The sequence below is a fragment of the Pipistrellus kuhlii genome, unplaced genomic scaffold (genome assembly GCF_014108245.1).
Source record: "Pipistrellus kuhlii isolate mPipKuh1 unplaced genomic scaffold, mPipKuh1.p scaffold_m20_p_14, whole genome shotgun sequence".
In the NCBI taxonomy this organism is placed as follows: domain Eukaryota; kingdom Metazoa; phylum Chordata; class Mammalia; order Chiroptera; family Vespertilionidae; genus Pipistrellus; species Pipistrellus kuhlii.
In genome coordinates this window covers 38,882,822-38,901,473 of record NW_023425449.1, presented here as the reverse complement: position 1 = coordinate 38,901,473, position 18,652 = coordinate 38,882,822, and the positions used below count along the sequence as shown (strand labels likewise).

The following is an 18,652-nucleotide window of genomic DNA, read 5'->3' as shown; positions in this document are numbered from 1 at the left end:
TGGTACGTCTTAGGTGAGCTGCATAACTTCTCTGAGCTGCCGTAGCCTCTGTTGTCAAATGGAGAACCCATCCATTGAAGCTTAAAGGAGATCACACATGTAGAGTGCTCAGCACAGTTACTGTCATGTAATAAACATCCTTTACTATTGGCTACATAAGACTTCATGGGAGGTGCACCTATGTAAGTCATAAAATGTATCAACATTAACTTTTAGTAACAGAGAGGGAGATATCAAATGTATCACATACAAAATAAAAAATGACATAAAGGAATATTAAAATTTTGAAAGCATTTAAGCCATTGGTTGACAATACATAAAATTGAAATAGAGGAGTTCTAAAAGTCTTTAAGCCAACAATAATTTTACCTAGTAATATTCTCTGTATTATAATAATAATTTATTGAGTATATTCTTGGTACCGGCACTATTATGAGTGCTTTATGAACACATTTTATCTTCACAATTGCTCTGAGATAGGAAATAGTATTTTGCATGTTTCGCAGATGGGGAAACTGAGGCAGGCAGTTTGGCTCTGCAGCCCTCACTCTTGGACTCCATGATATATACGGCAGAAGTTGGCAAACTAGCCCGCAAGGGCCAAATGTGGTCCCCCACCTGTTTTTGCAAATGAAGTTTTATTGGAACACAGCCACACCTGCTCATTTACATATTGCCCACAGCTGCTTTCTATGCAACTTCTGAGCTGAGTCGTTGCAATAAAGACCATATGGCCTAGAAAGACTATAATATTTCCTATCCAGCCCTTTACAGAAAAAGTTTGCTAATCCTGACATCAACTTTAAACTTCACTAAAAGATTGGGGTTTGGAAGGGGAAGAAATAATAACTTATAATACTAATACTGTCTTATATTTCGTATACAGTGCGTTGTTGTTGTTTTTTTACATATTCATCTCATTTAATTCTCATAACAACCCTGTGATGTAAGTAGTTCTTCTAGTTCCATTTTAGAGATGAAGAAACAGGTTCTGAGAGGTTAAATGACTTGAATCATAGACTCGACAGTAAACTCCATTAGTGTAAGGATCATGCGTCTGTATCCGCATGTCCACGTCACCTACCCAACACCAGGATAGAGTTGCCACTCAAAAAGCACTTGCTAAACGGATGACAGATGGAAAGGTCGTCCAGCTAGAGAATCTAGGTCTCCTCCTGACCCCACAGCTGCCTTGGAGCTAAAAAAGACTTTCCATTAAGATAGGATGGAACAGCCGAAACCGGTTTGGCTCAGTGGCAGAGCGTTGGTGTGCGGGCTGAAAGGTCCCAGGTTCGATTTCGGTCAAGGGCATGTACGTTGATTGCAGGCACATCCCCATTTGGGGGTGTGCAAGAGGCAGCTGGTCGATGTTTCTCTCTCATCGACGCTTCTAGCTCTCTATCTCTCTCCCTTTATCTCTGTAAAAAATCAATAAAATATATTATTAAAAAAAAAAAAAAAGGATGGAACACAGGGTAGAGAACATGTCATTCTGCTGTCGATGGACAGATTTTGGCTGCTCTGTTCCTTCTCCTCCTTAGAGATCGTATCAGCCAGACCAAAGGGTTTTTTCTTTTCCCTCAGATGCACAGTCATAGCTCTGAGATCATTCTTGTCCTTGTGATTGGCACATTTTTAGACAAAACTAAAAGTGACACCCTCATGAGATGGGAGTCACATGGACTCGGTTTGGGATGGCTTCCAGACCGAGCTCTGCCCGCCCTCCTCCCACCCCCTTGACCCACCTCCCACCCCCTCACCCCAGTGAGTCACACAGCCGACTGCCCTTCCAAGAACGGCCCAGGGCTTTGTTTTCTTTCATCGTGCCCTGTGTGGGTCATGTGAGCCCCCGGGGTATTAATAGACCATCGCCTGGCCTTCTGAATCTTGTTGTTGGGCCGGGAGACAAATGGAGGTTTGGCCAGGCTCTCTGTGCCATTTTTCACTCCTCTCCTGCCTGTCACGTGCTGGTTGGTGACAGAGCTGAGCCAGACAGGCAGAGGGCATCCGGGGTGGCCACTGCCCATGACGTTTTGAATTCTTGCCTCTCTTAGTGGCCCCTTGGCCATCTCCTGACTTCCGACTTGGGTCCTCAGTGCTAATCTTAACCAGCCAGCCGCTGCTTTTCCCAGGCTCCTTCTCCCAGTCAGGTGACGGCGTCTCTGCCTGCATGTGTGAGAGAGAGAGGTGCCAGGCAGGGAAGGAAAGCGTTGGGGGATGGTTCTTTTTGTTTTGGGGGTGTTTTTATTTTTGAACTTAAAGTTATGCTCAGGAAATTAAAAGCCCGTCTGTGGTTTGACAGGCTCCCAAGGGGCTCCGTGGGGACAGAATTTTTAAACAAATGCTTTGGAAGCAGAGGTTCCTTGACTCGCTCGGGGGCTCGGATCCAAGCGTTTCAGTTCTCCTCTGAGGCCCAGTTTTTAGGATGTCACTGAGCTAGTTCCTCAGCCTCGACTCCAGCACCCAGCGCAGTGTCACAGCCAGTGTTTACTGGTCTGAAGGAAAGTTCGGCTGGGGCCCAGCCAGGAGATGAGACTCCCCTGGAAAGTCTCCGAGAAGCAGAGATTCCAGCTTTGAAATAAAGCCGAGACCTTGGTTCTCTGGGTCTAGTTTACTTTTTAAGACTAAGGCTGGTTAGTTTTTCCTGAGGCCTGTTGGATTCCGGTAAAATTATTTTCACTCTACATCGACCTCTTTTGTGGATGACTCTGTGAAAGCACGAAGTGTGACGAGGATTCTGTCAGGGCCTCTCACTGCGTGTAGAGTAATTGGTAAGGTTTAGTTTCTCAAGCCTCCCTTTGCTCATCTGTGAAATGGGCCACTCCAGTCTGCAGTTTCACTTTTCAACAATAAAATCTTGGAATTTTCAAAAAAAATCTTTCCAGCCCTAACCGGTTTGGCTCAGTGGATAGAGTGTCAGCCTGCGGACTGAAGGGTCCTAGGTTTGATTCCAGTCAGAGGCATGTACCTTGGTTGAGGGCATATCCCCAGTAGGAGGTGTGCAAGAGGCAGCTGATTCTCTCTCACTGATGTTTCTAACTCTCATTGTTTCTCTCTCATCGATGTTTCTAGCTCTCTATCCCTCTCCCTTCCTCTCTGTAAAAAATCCATACAATATATATTTTTTAAATCTTTCCACATCTGTAAAGAATCTTGCTATGGAAAGGAAGATTGTGCTGAGGGTGCGCCAATTTAAGTTATTATCTCTATTCTTAATTAGTGGAAATGCGACATACTTCTTCAATGAACAAGCTCACCTTTACTTCCCACCTAATAATACCAGCCACTCTGCTCGGAGCTGTATGTGCATGCCCTCCTGAAAAGCTCTCAACGACCTTGGGGGGTGTAAGTATTAGTAGAAGAGAGGAAACTGAGGCACCAAGAAATTCAGTAATTTTCTCACAGTCACAGAGACAATAAGGAGTCAAACCAAGACTTGAACCTAAACCCAGAGCTGCGAAGATCCTAGCTGCTTAGCAACAGATACTCTATATCCCCGAATTTCCCTCTCTTCCAGTGATTGGGCTCTTTCTACAAAAAGTTAAGTGCAGCTGAAACCGGTTTGGCTCAGTGGTAGAGCGTCGGTCTGCGGACTGAAAGGTCCCAGGTTCAATTTCGGTCAAGGGCATGTACATTGGTTGCAGGCACATCCATGGGATGTGCAGGAGGCAGCTGGTTGATGTTTCTCTCTCATCGATGTTTCTAACTCTCTATCCCTTTCTCTTCCTCTCTGTAAAAAAAATCAATAAAATATATTTTTAGAAAGTTAAGTGCAATGAAAGAGCCTAATTAATAGGCATTTTCATTGAATGCTGCATACGCAGGAGATATCCCGGGAAGAATGGCCACTTCCGTGGAAAGTGCCCGGGAAAGGTGGACACGAGCATGTAGGTGCCTCGCGAGCAGTCAGTGCCAGGAGGGAAGTTCAAGTGCGGGCAGAGAATTCCTGCGTGGAGGGATGAGACGGAGCTCAGACATTCGCAGGTCAAAGGAGGTTGTGTTCCCTTCAGAGTACCGCAGCTCCACTTGCTGAAGTAGGACACGCAGAATGAGTTATCCCCGGCGGCAGCCAAACTCTTTATATGTAAAAGAAAAAAGAGCAATTGAATATTCAGTCTGATTCTCGGGTTTTGAATTACCCCCCATTTGTCTTTCCCTTTTGAGCATCTGCTTTTTATTGTGCCGTGGCCCTGCCCACCGTTTATCTCTCCCGTCTGTCTGTATCTGCATGTCATGTGACTCAAAAGCAGAGATTAGAGGAGAAAATTATCTCTGTATCCTAAGCCTGGCAACTTCTATTTTTACCCACAGCTGTTGGAGCTGATAGCGAAGTCACAGCTCACGTCCCTGAGTGGCATTGCCCAGAAGAACTTCATGAACATTTTGGAAAAAGTGGTACTGAAAGGTGAGCTCTCTCGCATCTCTCACCCCTTTTTATAGGCCTGGGGATGGATGGGTGGATTTTCCAGCAGAGCGGACCTGTCGTTAGGTTCAGGGGAATGTGAGTGGATGGACATGAATAACTCCGGATACGGCTCAGATCCCAAATGAGAAAAAGACACCTCTCGTGGCCATGGCAGAGAGTAAGAGCATCACCCTCCTGTCCTTTTTTTTTTTTTTTTTTTTAACATATATTTTATTGATTTTTTTACAGAGAGGAAGGGAGAGAGATAGAGAGCTAGTAACATCAATGAAAGAGAAACATCGAACAGCTGCCTCTTGCACACTCCCCACTGGGTATGTGCCCACAACCAAGGTACATGCCCTTGACCAGAATCGAACCTGGGACCCTTCAGTCCACAGACTGATGCTCTATCCACTGAGCTAAGCCGGTTTCAGCACCCTCCTGTCCTTTTACTGAAAGCATCCGCCCTGCCATCAGCCTCTCGGTTTTCTCAGGGTCAACCCATGTCCCCACCTTGGATACCAAGCCTCTGGAGCCCAGCTCCTTGGAAAATTGAGTAGTGCGCAGGGCAGAAGAGATTCCTGGGCTCTTGGCGCTAAAAGGAATCTTAGGTTTTTGGATCAACTGAGTCATTGTCCATACCGGGGAAACGAAGGCCCGTGAGGAAGAGCGATTTATCCGTGTCACACCAAGAATCACCCATACGGGATTAGAACCCGTGCTCCAACGCCCACACGCTCCTACCAACAACCGCCTAACAGGGATGGCACAGCCAGGCCAAAGCAGCTGCTTTCGGGTCAGGTGCACCACTGGTGCCGGCGGGACAATGCAAAAGAAAGAGTCTTTGTGGGAAACTAGGGAGACGGGAACAAAGAGGGACCTAGATAATGGAAACTCTACCTTGTAACCTCGAGTGCAGAAGAGTGGCCAAGTAGAAAGAAAGCCATATCCCTGGAGGCCGGGCCCTGGTAACGTGAGCATAATAGAGAAGAAGAAAGGCCCACCCGCCGAAACAGGTTTGGCTTGCGGACTGAAGGGTCCCGGGTTCAATTCCGGTCAAGGGCATGTACCTTGGTTGCGGGCACATCCCGCAACTGATCGATGATTCTCTCTCATCGATGTTTCTAACTCTCTATCCCTCTTCCTCTCTGTAAAAAAATCAATAAAATATTTTTTTTTTTAAATAGAAGCATGGGAGCAACCAAAGGACTTGTATACATGCATATAAGTACAACCAATGGACACAAAACTCTGGGGAGGGAGGGTATGTATGGGACGGGGGAGGATACCACTTATTTTTGTCAGTGTACTTCTCCCTGCTCTAGAGGCTTAGAAGTTCAAGATCAAGGTGTCTGGTGAAGAATCAATCCTGGTTCCTTATAAGCTCATGCGGTGATCGCTGCTCAGCCTTTTGGCTAAGATCAAGTGTATATCTTCATGTGGTGAAATGGGCAAGGGTTTTCTCTGGAACCTCCTGTGTATGGGTACTAATTCCACTCATGAGCCCTTGTCCTCAGGACTTAATTACCTTCCAAACGCCCCACTTCCTTTAGTATACAGAGCATACACTGTTTATAATAGCCACTATCTATGTTGTTAATGTCTTTGTACTCCTTGAATTCCAATTTTCTACCCTTATCTATAAATCATTAAACGGATTTAAAGTCTTAGAGTAGGGGTGTCGAACTCAATCAGAGAAGGGGCCAAAATCTAAAATCCAGCCTAAATCGCGGGCCGAATGGTTTACTGAACAGTCATAAACTGTCATTGTGATGGAAACGCAGCAGCGGAGTGCAGTGATGACAGCGAGGTGCGGGCCACATTGCAAGGCCTGGCGGGACGGATTTGGCCCGCGGGCCTTGTGTTTGACACATGTGTCTTAGAGGTTTACTCTTAAAAAAAAAAAAAAATAGAAGCAAATCCTTAAAAAAAAAAAAAAAAAAAAAAGGGAAGAAAGAAAGAAAAGAAAGGCCCACTTATACAACGTAGGGTGTTCCAGTAGCCCTGACTATTCTTTCTTTTTCTTTTTCCCTCCCCACCCCAGTCCTTGAAGACCAGCAGAACATTAGACTAATCAGGGAACTGCTCCAGACCCTCTACACGTCCTTGTGCACGCTGGTGCAGAGGGTCGGCAAGTGCGTGCTGGTCGGGAACATCAACATGTGGGTGTACCGGATGGAGACGATCCTGCACTGGCAGCAGCAGCTGAACAACATTCAGATCACCAGGGTAAGCGGGCCGCCCGCTCCGCCCAGCAGGGAGAGCTGCCGGCGGCTCCTTATCGCCGCTCTGGTGGCAGAGAGCCTGCACCGCTGCCTCGGAGGCTGTCTGCTGCGTGCTGGAGGGGGGCTTCCTGATACAGGGAGGCTGGGAAGAAGAACTTGGCGAGACAGGATCGGAGCATGTGAACGATGAAACGCGGTGGGAAACCCGGCAGGTCGGCTCCGGGGAAGACGCTGGCTCTGCCGCTGAAATCGCCAATGCAGTTTGGAGGTCTCTCCTCTCCGGCCTTTTCTTCCTAAGGCCTGCGTTGTTTGCAGCTTTGGGATGCTGCCTTGGCTACAAGAGAGCTGTGGTGGCCGTGGCTTGGAGAACTGGTCCCAACCTTTTAAAATTCTAGTTCTTTCTTTTTTTTTTTTTTAATATTTTATTGATTTTTTACAGAGAGGAAGAGAGAGGGATAGAGAGTTAGAAGCATCGATGAGAGTCATCAATCAGCTGCCTCTTGCACACCCCCTACTGGGGATGTGCCTGCAACCAAGGTACATGCCCTTGACCAGAATCGAACCTGGGACCTTTCAGTCCGCAGGCCGATGCTCTGAGCCACACCGGTTTCGGCTAAAATTCTAGTTCTGAATCTCAAGGGTTATGACAAAGGAAGCCTTTGGTTAAAGACTATGAACATACATGTGAGAAAACACATGAGCAATTCTAACTCAAACCCCCCAAAAAAAATTTTTAAAAAAGAAAGAAAGAAGAGTCCTATATTACCAGCTTAATTATGATAAGTAGTTTCTTTTAGGTTTTAACTTGGCCCCTGGCTCTCCTCCTCTGGCTGGTGAGCAGGAGGACCAAGGCCCACAAGAGCTGGGAGGGAGATGCTGGGGTCATCTCCTGAGCTCACTAATGGACAGGCACACTCAGGCAGCTCACATAGCACTCGGCTTACTTATCTAACCACTGGCCGCGGCTGCCTTAAGTGGTTCCTGGACCCACGCTGATAAGGTTTGGGTCTGCCCCACCTCTCAAGAGAATACCATGAAAAACCTCTTTGACCTCTTTTAAAGGATTCTTTTGCTATTTAAGTTTTCCCAGTGCAGTGCCCTTGGCAATACTGTTATAAACCTCTGTGTACCTTGGTTTCTTAAACTCTGAAACAGAGACCTCATAGTATGTGACTTCCTTAGAACCACATACATGTGCACACATGCACACACATTCTCACACACACACACAATGCAGAACACAAGCCCAAGGAATCTATCAAAAGCGATCTCAATTCTTTGACTATTATAAGAGAATACAAGACTTTCTTATGAGCGTTTATCTGATTTATTTTAATAATTTATTCCATTCCCATCTCTCAAGGGTAGGCATAGTTTGACGATGTAAATTTGAGACCCAAGTTTCCAGCTTATCTCTGGAAAACCCACTTACACTTTCTATCTAATCTCTGGCATTCTCCGTAGCCTGGACTTCATACTCCGTGTTTTTGTGTGTTTTTTTCTGAGCCCAGAAGAGAATTACCCACCAGTGATACAAATGAGCAAGTCCCATTTAAGCCATCTTCCCTCCAGCAACTATGGGGCACCCATTGGGTGTCCTTCTTGCCCACAGCTGGCCTCTGTGCCCTCTGTCCACCTCTCAGGATCCCCTTGGCCACATCCACCCACGTATGCACTTCCATGAGCCGACCTCCCCAGGGCCCCTCTCACTTGACCCACGCATGCTCTCGGGAAGTAGCACTGTAGCTACTATTTCTTCACGGAGGGTCAGGGGAGGACCAGAGAAGTCCAGGGACTTTCCCCAAGTAACTCAGCAATTAGAGACAGAGCCCAGGCCAGAACCCTGGACTCCTTATTCCTAAAATGGCAAAGCGTTCTTAACATCAGTGCTTTCCAAACTTGCTTTCCATCCAGCTTCCTTCCAACTATTTACTCAGTGATTCAGCTTTTTGCAAATCTTTTAAGTCCAACGAAATCCCACACAGAGCCGATTAAACACTGAAGTTCATCTCATCCTGCTGATAGTGCTCCCCTAGGCCAGGCTGTTCTCTGCACACTCTGAGCTGGGTCCTGCCTTGGGCCTTTTCACTGGCCACCTCCCCGGCCACCCAGGGGAGCCACTATCATCTCACTTCCTTCAGAGCAGTTATCACCATCTGATATGCCTTCATCCGGGGATTCACTCTGTGGTCTCCATCCACTGTCTCATCACCTCCACAAGGAAAGGACGTTGCCATCATGTTCCCTGCTCTGCCCCCTCCACCTGGCGCAGAGTGGAAGGCAGCCAATAAATGTAGTTGAATGAATGAATGATTGGAAGGAAGATTCCTCCCACCGCATGCCTGAAGGACCTGGTCAAAGGTCAGAGGTTTACAATTGGAAAATAATGCCCTGTGTTATGGATGATGGTGATGATTTGCCAACTGCAGGGTTCTGGGCAAGTTATTCAGCCACTTCGTGTCTCAATTCCCTCATTTGGAAAATAGGGCAATAAAGTGTATCCAATAATAGCGCTGATGTGAGATTTAAGAAGTTAATACATGGAGCCGAAACCGGTTTGGCTTAGTGGATAGAGCGTCAGCCTGCAGACTGAAGGGTCCCAGGTTTGATTCCGATCAAGGGCATGTGCAGGAGGCAGCTGATCGATGTTTCTGACTCTCTATCCCTCTCCCTTCCTCTCTGTAAAAAATCAATAATATATATATATATATATATATATATATATATATATATATATATAATTTTTTTTAAGAAGTTAATACATGGAAAGCACTTGGAACTGTGCCTGCTGTGCAGTAAGTATTGTAAATGCATCAGCTATTATTATTAAGAGCTCACTCTGTGGCAGACGCTCTCCTAAGTCCTTGACATATAGCAGGATGGGGCGGAAGTAGGTTTATAGTTGTATGTGAAACAGAGTTTATTTTTGTATTATTCTTCATTGTATTACTTTCTATATGAACAACTGTAAACCCACGTTTGCCCCTCCCTGTGTGTTAACCCATCTGGTGAATAACTAACTATAAGTAGGAGTCATCATAATAGCAAATAGTTCCTGGGCACTGTGCTAAGGACTTCTGTGTTTCTTCTCATCCATTCCTCCCAGCAACACTGAGATACGAGTTTCCTCATTTTATATGCGGCTGAGCAGTTAGGAACAAGCTGGCCAGGGTCTCACCACCTTTAAGACAGAGCATGGGGCTGAACCCAGGCCTGTCCGCAGAGGCTGTGCTTTTATTCAGTGCTCTCTCCACCCTCAGGCCCTCCTTCATGACCCTCCGTGGCTGTGAGCTGCAAGATTTTGAGAGCAGGAAACCCTCAGAGTCCTGAGGAGCTTTTCATGCAAATGGATAGAGAGAGAGGGAGGGAGAAAGAGAAGAGAAAGAGAGAAGGAGTTTAATTACTTCAGTCTGGACTGTACTTAATTATTTTTTTAAATATGTTTTATTGATTTTTTACAGAGAGGAAAGGTGAGAGATAGATGAGAGAGAAACATCGATCAGCCGCCTCCTGCACACCTCCCACTGGGGATGTGCCCGCAACCAAGGTGCATGCTCTTGACCGGAATCGAACCTGGGACCTTTCAGTCCACAGGCCGATGCTCCATCCACTGAGCCAAACCTGTTAGGGCTGGACTATATTTAAAAAGCTTACTTTTTAACTGTTTGGACAAAAGAAAAGTACTTCATTACACAAAAATATGAACAGGTGACATTTATATGAATTGCTTTCTAGCTGTCAAAGTTATATCATTAACTTTGTTTCCATAAAAATTTTATATCTAACGCTATGGAGTCAGATTTCTATTGGCAAACTAATTAGTACAATAAAGGATGAAAAATGAGAAGAACTGGGCTGGGGGAGGGAGGTTAAATAGAATCACTGTGAGCAAGGCATCGTGTTGAAGTCTGCGGGCAGGGTGGACCGAGAGGATTTTAGCCAAATGCTCGATCAAAGGAGCAAGAGTAACTTATTTCTCTCTTAAATGTCTATATTCAGAAAGAAAAAGGCACACAAGCAGTTAACCGCGTATCAGGAGTAAGGGCTCAGCATGGGGTCTGGGCAAGAATTTGGGGAAAGTTCAGGTTTGAAAATTTGAGGGAGAACTCTTGCCAAGCAGACTTTAATAGGAGTCCATGTAATAATCGGCCTGGGAGTTTTAACCAAAAAAGTAGATGCTTTGAAGTGCTGGGAACAAAAAGAAAAGCTCCTGGCAGTTTTATTGGCTCACATGATCAGCAGCAGATGATAAACGGCAAACAGGTTCCCGGCCCTCTGCAGCCCGGCAAAGCCCTGAGTTTTACAAACAATCGAAAGTTCAGCCCCGCAGCCTGAGCCATAAAAATTGCCAAGTCATAGGCACTTCTGATGAGTTAGGAGGCTGAAGCGGCTCCAGAGCTCAGCTTGTTGGAGCTGGAAGGGATCTTCAGAACCTTCTAAGCCAATTCCTTATGGACACGGGAAGACTGAGACCCAGACTTCCCAAGGGTACCTGGGACCCCGATCTGTTGCATGTCCCTCCCGTGTCCCTCCCATGTCACTTCCCCGTGTTCCTCCCATGTCAGTTCCCCTTCTTCTTCGTAGGCCATCCTCCCAGATCCCCCACCACTGCCACCTTCCCTCCGCATGTCTGTCCTGCTTTGCAGGGGACACGGGATGGAGTTGCTAATTGCATGTCCCCCAGGAGTCCTGTGTGGTCGGCTTTGATGTGCTCCCTATGGAGTCCAGTTCCCTGGAAATTTGAGAAGGAAACGAGATACCCATTCCCAGGATATTCTCCCCTCAGCTAAGGAAGGGTGTCTTCCTTCTGTACTTCTTTCCTGTGACCCGCAGAGGTGACAGAACACTGAGCTAAGAATCTCAGTCATGCACTCTCAGAAAGCCCACCAGGAATCCAGAACTGCAGTCTCCGGGGATCGGTGCTGACTTCTTATCCAGATGGCAGCATCCAGTTGATGCTCAAGACCTGCCAGCAAATACTGAGGACAGTCTATGTAGCGATGGCTCGCAGAGCACTTTCCGTATGCCTCCTAGGTCACGTTTAACAGATGGTCCTAGAAGTATTTGCTTGTTTCTGGGTCTCTCGCCTGCCTAATGAGCCACTGCAGCAGCTCCAGGGCCAGCCCACAGTAAGCCCTCAAAAGGTGTTGCCTGGCTGGGCTAGTCTGCAAAGAATTCTAAGTTAGACCCTGGCTTCAGGGATGGCGGTCTGGGTGGAATACCACGAGCTCATCCAATATAAGCAACAAGGGGCTTAAATAAACGTCCAGGGATATAGTTGAGAAGGTCGTGATCAATTACCAAGGCATTATCCACAGACAAACAGCTTTCAAAATGTTCCATGGGGCCCTAGGTTTGAGTAGAGATGCTTCTGTGGGTGGTAGCATTTAGGCTACCAGAGTTCTGGATGCCATTTGCACAGTGCGAGTACATGTGTGCACACATGCAAGCACACACACGTGCGCGCGCGCGCGCGCACACACACACACCAACCAGTTTTGCTGTTGTTGTTGACCTATTTAATGATTCAGGTGTCATTCATTCCACAAATATTTTTTGAGTGCCTAACTATATACTAGGCACTCTTCTAGACATTGGGGCACAGCAAAGAAAAAAGGATCAAACTTCCTGCCTCCTTGGAGCTTCCATCCTAACGGCAATGTCATACCCCAGCCTCCTTTTGTAAAAGATTGCATTATAAAACCAAAGGGGAGCCGAAACCGGTTTGGCTCAGTGGATAGAGCATCGGCCTGCCGACTGAAGGGTCCCGGGTTCGATTCCGGTCAAGGGCATGTACCTTGGTTGTGGGCACATCCCCAGGAGGGGGTGTGCAAGAGGCAACTGATGGATGATTCTCACTCATCGATGTTTCTCTCTATCCCTCTCTCTTCCTCTCTGTAAAAAATCAATAAAATATATTTAAAAAACGAAAATGGGGCTTGCAGCCAAAAGGACCCGAAAGAGATCCTAGGGATTCTGGAGAGATGCAGAGAGTAAGGCCAGAGGGAGTACTAAGAGCCAGAAAGGCCTTTCGGATCAATATACCATTTGGATGGGCAGGGAGGGGGAGCAGAGGGAGTGGAGGCCTTGTGGGCAGCGTGTTTGGGTGCTGGTGAGGCGGGGGTGTCAGGGGTCACCAGGGGCCAGTGAAACAGGAGGCTGGGGCGGGGCAGGGGGTACTCCGTCCAGGACAGTGAGCTCTTAAAGAAGGTAGCGAATCTCGTAATGGAGTGAACTGACTCAAGCAGGAGAATCCAACATGTGCTGCTGGGGAAATCTTGAGTCCACGCCTGAGGCTTTGTGAAGCAGGAGAATCTCCTGGCACCTGTATCAGCTCTAGCCGGTCCAGGATCTTCTTTATGGTCTTAGCCACGGGCACTGTGTCTGTGCTTAGGGCTGGGAGAATTGCTGCTCTGATGTCCGATCAATAAACCAGCTTGAAGATGGAGGGTGAGGGGACAGCTGCATCTTGGGGTGTTGCCTGGTGACCTGCTGCTCTCCTCCTGAGACTTAGCATCCCCCTTCTTCTCCCCGCAGCCTGCCTTCAAAGGCCTCACGTTCACCGACCTGCCTCTGTGCCTGCAACTGAACATCATGCAGAGGCTGAGCGACGGGCGCGACCTGGTCAGCCTGGGCCTGGTGGGCCCCAACCTGCACGTGCTCAGCGAGGACCGGCTGCTGTGGAAGAGGCTCTGCCTGTACCACTTCTCTGAGCGGCAGGTGGGTGCGACCGCGGACACGCTTTCCTTCTCCTCTCTCCTTTGTCCCCGCCCTCAAGCTTCCGTGGCATCTTCTCAAGCTGGACGTGTGGGTGCCCACCCTCCAGGGCTTACAACAGTCCAAGGACTTTCTAAATTGTGTGAGGTTTTGGTGTTTTTTAGGTGGTTTTGATGGGGGAACAAAAACACACCTTCAAAACCATTCACATTTTATAACTTCCTAAAAAAAAAAAAAATTTTTTTTCACAAATTGACCCCAGTCCTTATTTTCTAGAATAGGGGTGTCGAACTCAATCAGAGAAGGGGCCAAAATCTAAAATCCAGCCTAAATCGCGGGCCGAATGGTTTACTGAACAGTCATAAACTGTCATTGTGATGGAAACGCAGCGGAGTGCAGTGATGACAGCGCGGTGCGGGCCACATTGCAAGGCCTGGCGGGACGGATTTGGCCCGAGGGCCTTGTGTTTGACACACATGTTCTAGAACAAAGTAACATACTTTTCTGATATACTGTATTGCAGCTGAAGTACTTTTATAGGTGTTATTTCATTTTAGATTAATGACCCCAGGAAGGGTGGGTATCGTGATCTCCACTTTAAACAGGTGAGGAGGCTCGGGCCACAAATGGCTGTGAAACATCGATGTTAGTGAAGGGTTCTCTAGTTGAAGAAACTGGCCTTGGATTTGAGTTTGGGCCTCCTGACGCCAACTGTAGGCTCTTCCCCCGCCTCATGCTGCCTCAGTCTTGCTTTCCGACTTCTTTCTATAGAAGTGTGAGGTCATCTAGTTCTGCTCATGAAGCCTGTAATATTTCTATATAAAATAGAGCCACTGTGCTAGGCAGTCACTGCATCTCCCTGGAAATGATCACTCAAGCTAGAGCAAAGAAAAGATTGACGTTGTTCATCGAGATCACCTAAACTTTAATTGTTTTGATTTATTGAGAGAGAGAGAGAGAGATTGATTTATTGTTTCGCCTACTTATGCACTCATTGGTTGTTCCTTTTATGTGCCCTGACCAGAGATCGAACCCACAACGTTGGCTCTAACCAACTGAGCGACTGGCCAGTACTAGCCAAATGCAGTTCAGGGGAGGTCACTAGGAAGATGTCACCAACCACCTGTTTTCTTTAAAGACTGATTAAAAGCTAATGTTTGTCAAAGCTACTTCTTTCTATCTTGGCTATTTCCCCCTGGCTTTTATAGGATAGAGATGAAAGAGGAGGGAAGTGGGTGGGAGCAGGACTTTCAGAACCAGAAAACCACAAGCCCTCTCCTTGCCGAACTCTCCTGCAATGACTTTTATTTGATATTTAGATCCGCAAGCGGTTGATCCTGTCGGACAAAGGACAGCTGGATTGGAAGAGGATGTATTTTAAACTCGTGCGATGCTACCCACGGAAAGAGCAGTACGGAGACACCCTACAGCTTTGCAAACACTGTCACATTCTTTCCTGGAAGGTATGTTCCTCGGAGGTGGCAGCCACAGACCCCTTGCCCAGCCCCTAAGAGCTAATAACACCAGCCATTAACACCAACTCCTTTCCTGATTGCAACCTCCAGCTGAAGGTGAAGATAAAACCAGTTGTCCCTGGGGAAAAAATTTTCAAAGACCATAATTTCCTTAACCTCCCCTTTATTTTTATTTATTTATTTTTTTTATCAAGCCTCAGTTTTATTCTCTGAAATGGCTGTATTTATACATCAGAGACAAAGGTGGGCAGGGCCGCCCATGCAGAGGGGTCCCTGGCAGTGTCTCCCCTTTATTTTTTTTTTCTGCAACCCACCCACCCTCAAATTCTCCTATCTCTGCACACAAGTGCACATGCACGCGTTCACACACATGCGAACACACACACACACATGTACACACACACACACACTTCTTTAGTGTTTGCAGAATTTATGGCGTTCTCGGCAGAGGGGTGTTGTTTTGAGTGGGGCAATGCCTTGTGGTGCTCCAAGCCAATGAGATGCTTCTGAGAACTCAAATCCGACCTTGCTGTTCCTTTGCAGGGCACCGACCACCCATGCACAGCCAACAACCCCGAGAGCTGCTCCGTGTCCCTCTCTCCCCAGGACTTTATCAACTTGTTCAAGTTCTGAATCACAGCCCTGCCAGCACTTCCAGAGGGCTCCCCACTGAGTGGGTGCTGGGAATACAGAGTCTGGACCCTTCGTTTGTAAATAGTGTACATGTTCAACATTGGCTCGAAGCTTCTGAGATGGAGTCACGGAGAGGACTTTGGAGGGGAGAGAGACAGTCCCTGGCTGGGAACTTAAGAACATGGACTCCTCGTTAGAATTGGTATGGAAAGCAGAAATACTGTAAATAAACTTTATCTTCCCTAACCATTTGCCAGCAAGACTCTAAGGGCAGGAGTTCCGTGGCTTTGGTGAAAGTGGAATTCTCTTGATGGTCACGGGAACTCCTGTAGGTAGAGTTCCTCAGAGATGGCGGAAGAAGAGGGCAGAAAGAACACGCTTTGTTTACAATGTGAAAATGTGTTTAAAAAAAGAAAGAAGAAAAAACTGCAGATGAGAAATCCCCGGGCTTTGGGGTTAGATTTTGGGTTAGCTCTGAAGAGGCAACGGAAGTCCCACCCATCGTAACCCCCCACGGGCACCTGCTAGGGCCTTATCTATGAAGATATCACACAATAGTCTACCTCGGAAAGCATACCGCGATCTCTCTGACACCGTGCGCCGTCCAGTAGGCAGTGTCTGTTCGTCTCGTTTTCTCATCCGATAAAAAGTGATTGGAAATGGGCAGGGGTCTTGGAGACAATCCTCACAATGCTCCTTGGGAGGGAGGGGGAAGGGGCAGTCTTCAGAGTTGCCTCTCTCCTAGAACCACCTCAGAACACGCAGGCCTTTCATCCTTTTGTGTCATAGCTCGTTCAGGGCAACAGAGGGCCAGTGAAAAACCAGCCCAGAGGATGTCCCATCACAGAAAAGGTAGAATCAGTCGCTCCCTGCTGTGAAGGCTTTCTGATTCCTGTTTAATTTCTCGGCATGTCTGCTTCCTGGGGCATCTTCTCAGATAAGCCTCAGCGTATCTCTGGGGACTGGTTGGAGCCAGAGGGCTGATAAAGCCTGTGAAGCAGGATTGACGTGTCAGCGAATGCCTTCCTCTTGAAGGGTGATGAGCCGAGGAGCTTTCTTTCCGTTACACCCCACGTCTAAATGTGGTCGACCTGAGCGAGGGCTTCTGGCAGGAGGATAAAAAAAAGCCTGGAGTTCCAGCCAAATAGGGAACAGAGATGCTTAGGGTTCAACCTACACATGCTTTGGTCTTGCTAGGCCAATGCCAGTAGGTAACTGCGTGGGAGAAAAGTCTCAGGATGTCATGAGTTCGTTATCAGATATTCCTGGGATAGGGTGGGGAGTGTTTTTGTTTTTTACTTTTTATAGAACTTTGCTTTTCTACAATAATGTACATATTTTTGCCATTGTATTTGCTTTGCCTTTATTTTATTTTTATTTTTTTTTGTAAATAAAGTTGCCACCCTGCATGTGCTTGGAAAATAAGTGAAGCAAAATAGGAACTTGGTTCACATTCACTCTGAGAATCAGCGAATCCTTAGGAGTTGAACTTGGGGTGACCTGAGCGGGGAAAGATGACTAGGCATGTACAGAAGCAAGCCCGGGACCAGCGAGTGATGCAGGGCCATCGCATGCCCTTCCCTCAACATGCAACACATGTTACCAGCATTTGGGAGAGAAGCCAGTTGTTAATTGATGCTCCTCACTTTGCAACGTTTATGCCCACACCAGGGTTTCTCAGTACTTTTTTCGTGATCACTCTCCAAGAAGAAAAAATTAAATTGAATTTAAATTCTCCTTAATGAGAAAAATTAAACATTAAACAAAATCTTATTGGGCGATATTGAGTTCTGGAGTGGCACAAACCATTGTAAAACCGAGAGGTATTGCTTGCTCTCCCTTCTCCGCTGAGTCAAGGTCACACTGAGAATGCAGGGTCTACACTGAGGAACTTAAGAGCTTCCATAATTTGGACAGCTTTTCTCAAATGTCTCGGCTTCCTTAAAGATGCAGGGTCAGAGCTTTGGAACCTTTGACTGTCTATAATTTTAGGGTTAGGTGTTCATGCCCTACTTGTGACCTCTGACCCTTCATGTTGATTGAGGAGGTGGCAGCTGTTGGGCAACTTCAGGTTTACAGTCCCAGAAATGTCACCTGCTCTGGATCCCAGCACTAAGCTGGCGAACCAGCCTCCGGGGGACTGTCCACAATGCTTATGCTTGCTCAAGGCAAGGTGCATGGGTGCAAGGCAACCCCTACCACAAGTGACACGGAAATGGTTTTCTGAGATGTTTGCCTAGAAAGTGTCTCTGGGCTCTCCCATCTCTGGCGTCACTGGAGGTGGTGTGTGACAGTCAAGAGGAAATTTTTAAGGAAAAAAAGGAGAACGCGACATTCGTGGTTCTCTTTCAGTGGAAGAGGAGAATAAAAAGGAAATGGCAGGTGCAGAGGGAGAGGGAAAGGAATAGAAATGGCATCTCTTGGAAGCTGTGGTTTGTGTGAGGGCAATGGAATGAGCATAGCTGTCACAGAGCATGTGTTGACAGCATGAAGCGTGGTCAGAGCCTCACATGTAAGCAAAGTGAGATTAAAAGAACATTCGTGTTCCCTGGGCACTAATCATCTACAGAATGTCTAGGCAAACCCTCCTAGGACAACCCCACCTAAAAGACAAAAACGAGGAATCCCTGTCTCAGAACTGCTGGCCTAAAAGCCAGAAGGGACATGACAATGGAAATATACTCTCTTTGCTGTACACCCGAACCCTGTGGAGTACCATTTGGCATTGATGGCAAATATGAAGTCATTTGGACTTGCAGGACAGGAAAGAGTTTTGGTCAGAGTAGTGTGAGCACATCCACAGGGATGGCATCATTTGGTCCAACTCAAAGGTCTGTGAGCAAGAGCCTAAGCTTTCTGAGACTAAAGAACAGCATTTGGGGAGAGGAGACCATGCGAAGCTTAGGCGTGTTCACTTTATAGCAAGATCCAGAAAAAAAAGTGTAATGACATCTGAAACTAGACTGGGTTCTTACTCAACGCTGTTCCTTTGAGCAGAAGGATCCGTCTCGAGGGCAGGTGGCAGGAATTTCCCGGTGTCCGCTGTGTGGTGACATTAGTTTCATGATGGTCATTTTATATTGAAGTGGCTCGGAGCAGGTACTTGAGATGAGCTGGGTTCGTACTGCAAAACTCAACACAAGCACAGGCTTTGCTTGGCGGTGATGAAATAAGGCAACCAGTGTGCATTGCATTAT

The 18,652-nt window shown here is 47.0% G+C and overlaps 1 protein-coding gene across 1 annotated transcript in view; it reads left to right on the top strand.

Annotated features, from left to right (window-relative positions):
• The window catches only part of FBXO32 (F-box protein 32), a 36,944-nt gene extending 18,880 nt beyond the window's left edge, over positions 1–18,064 (top strand). Inside the window, exons 5-9 of the mRNA XM_036437201.2 lie at positions 4,312–4,405; positions 6,450–6,634; positions 13,168–13,350; positions 14,667–14,810; positions 15,366–18,064. Of these exons, the coding sequence (XP_036293094.1) occupies positions 4,312–4,405; positions 6,450–6,634; positions 13,168–13,350; positions 14,667–14,810; positions 15,366–15,455 (696 nt within the window). The 3' untranslated portion in view covers positions 15,456–18,064. The remainder of the gene's footprint in view (positions 1–4,311; positions 4,406–6,449; positions 6,635–13,167; positions 13,351–14,666; positions 14,811–15,365) is intronic.
• Positions 18,065–18,652: the final 588 nt, after the last annotated feature.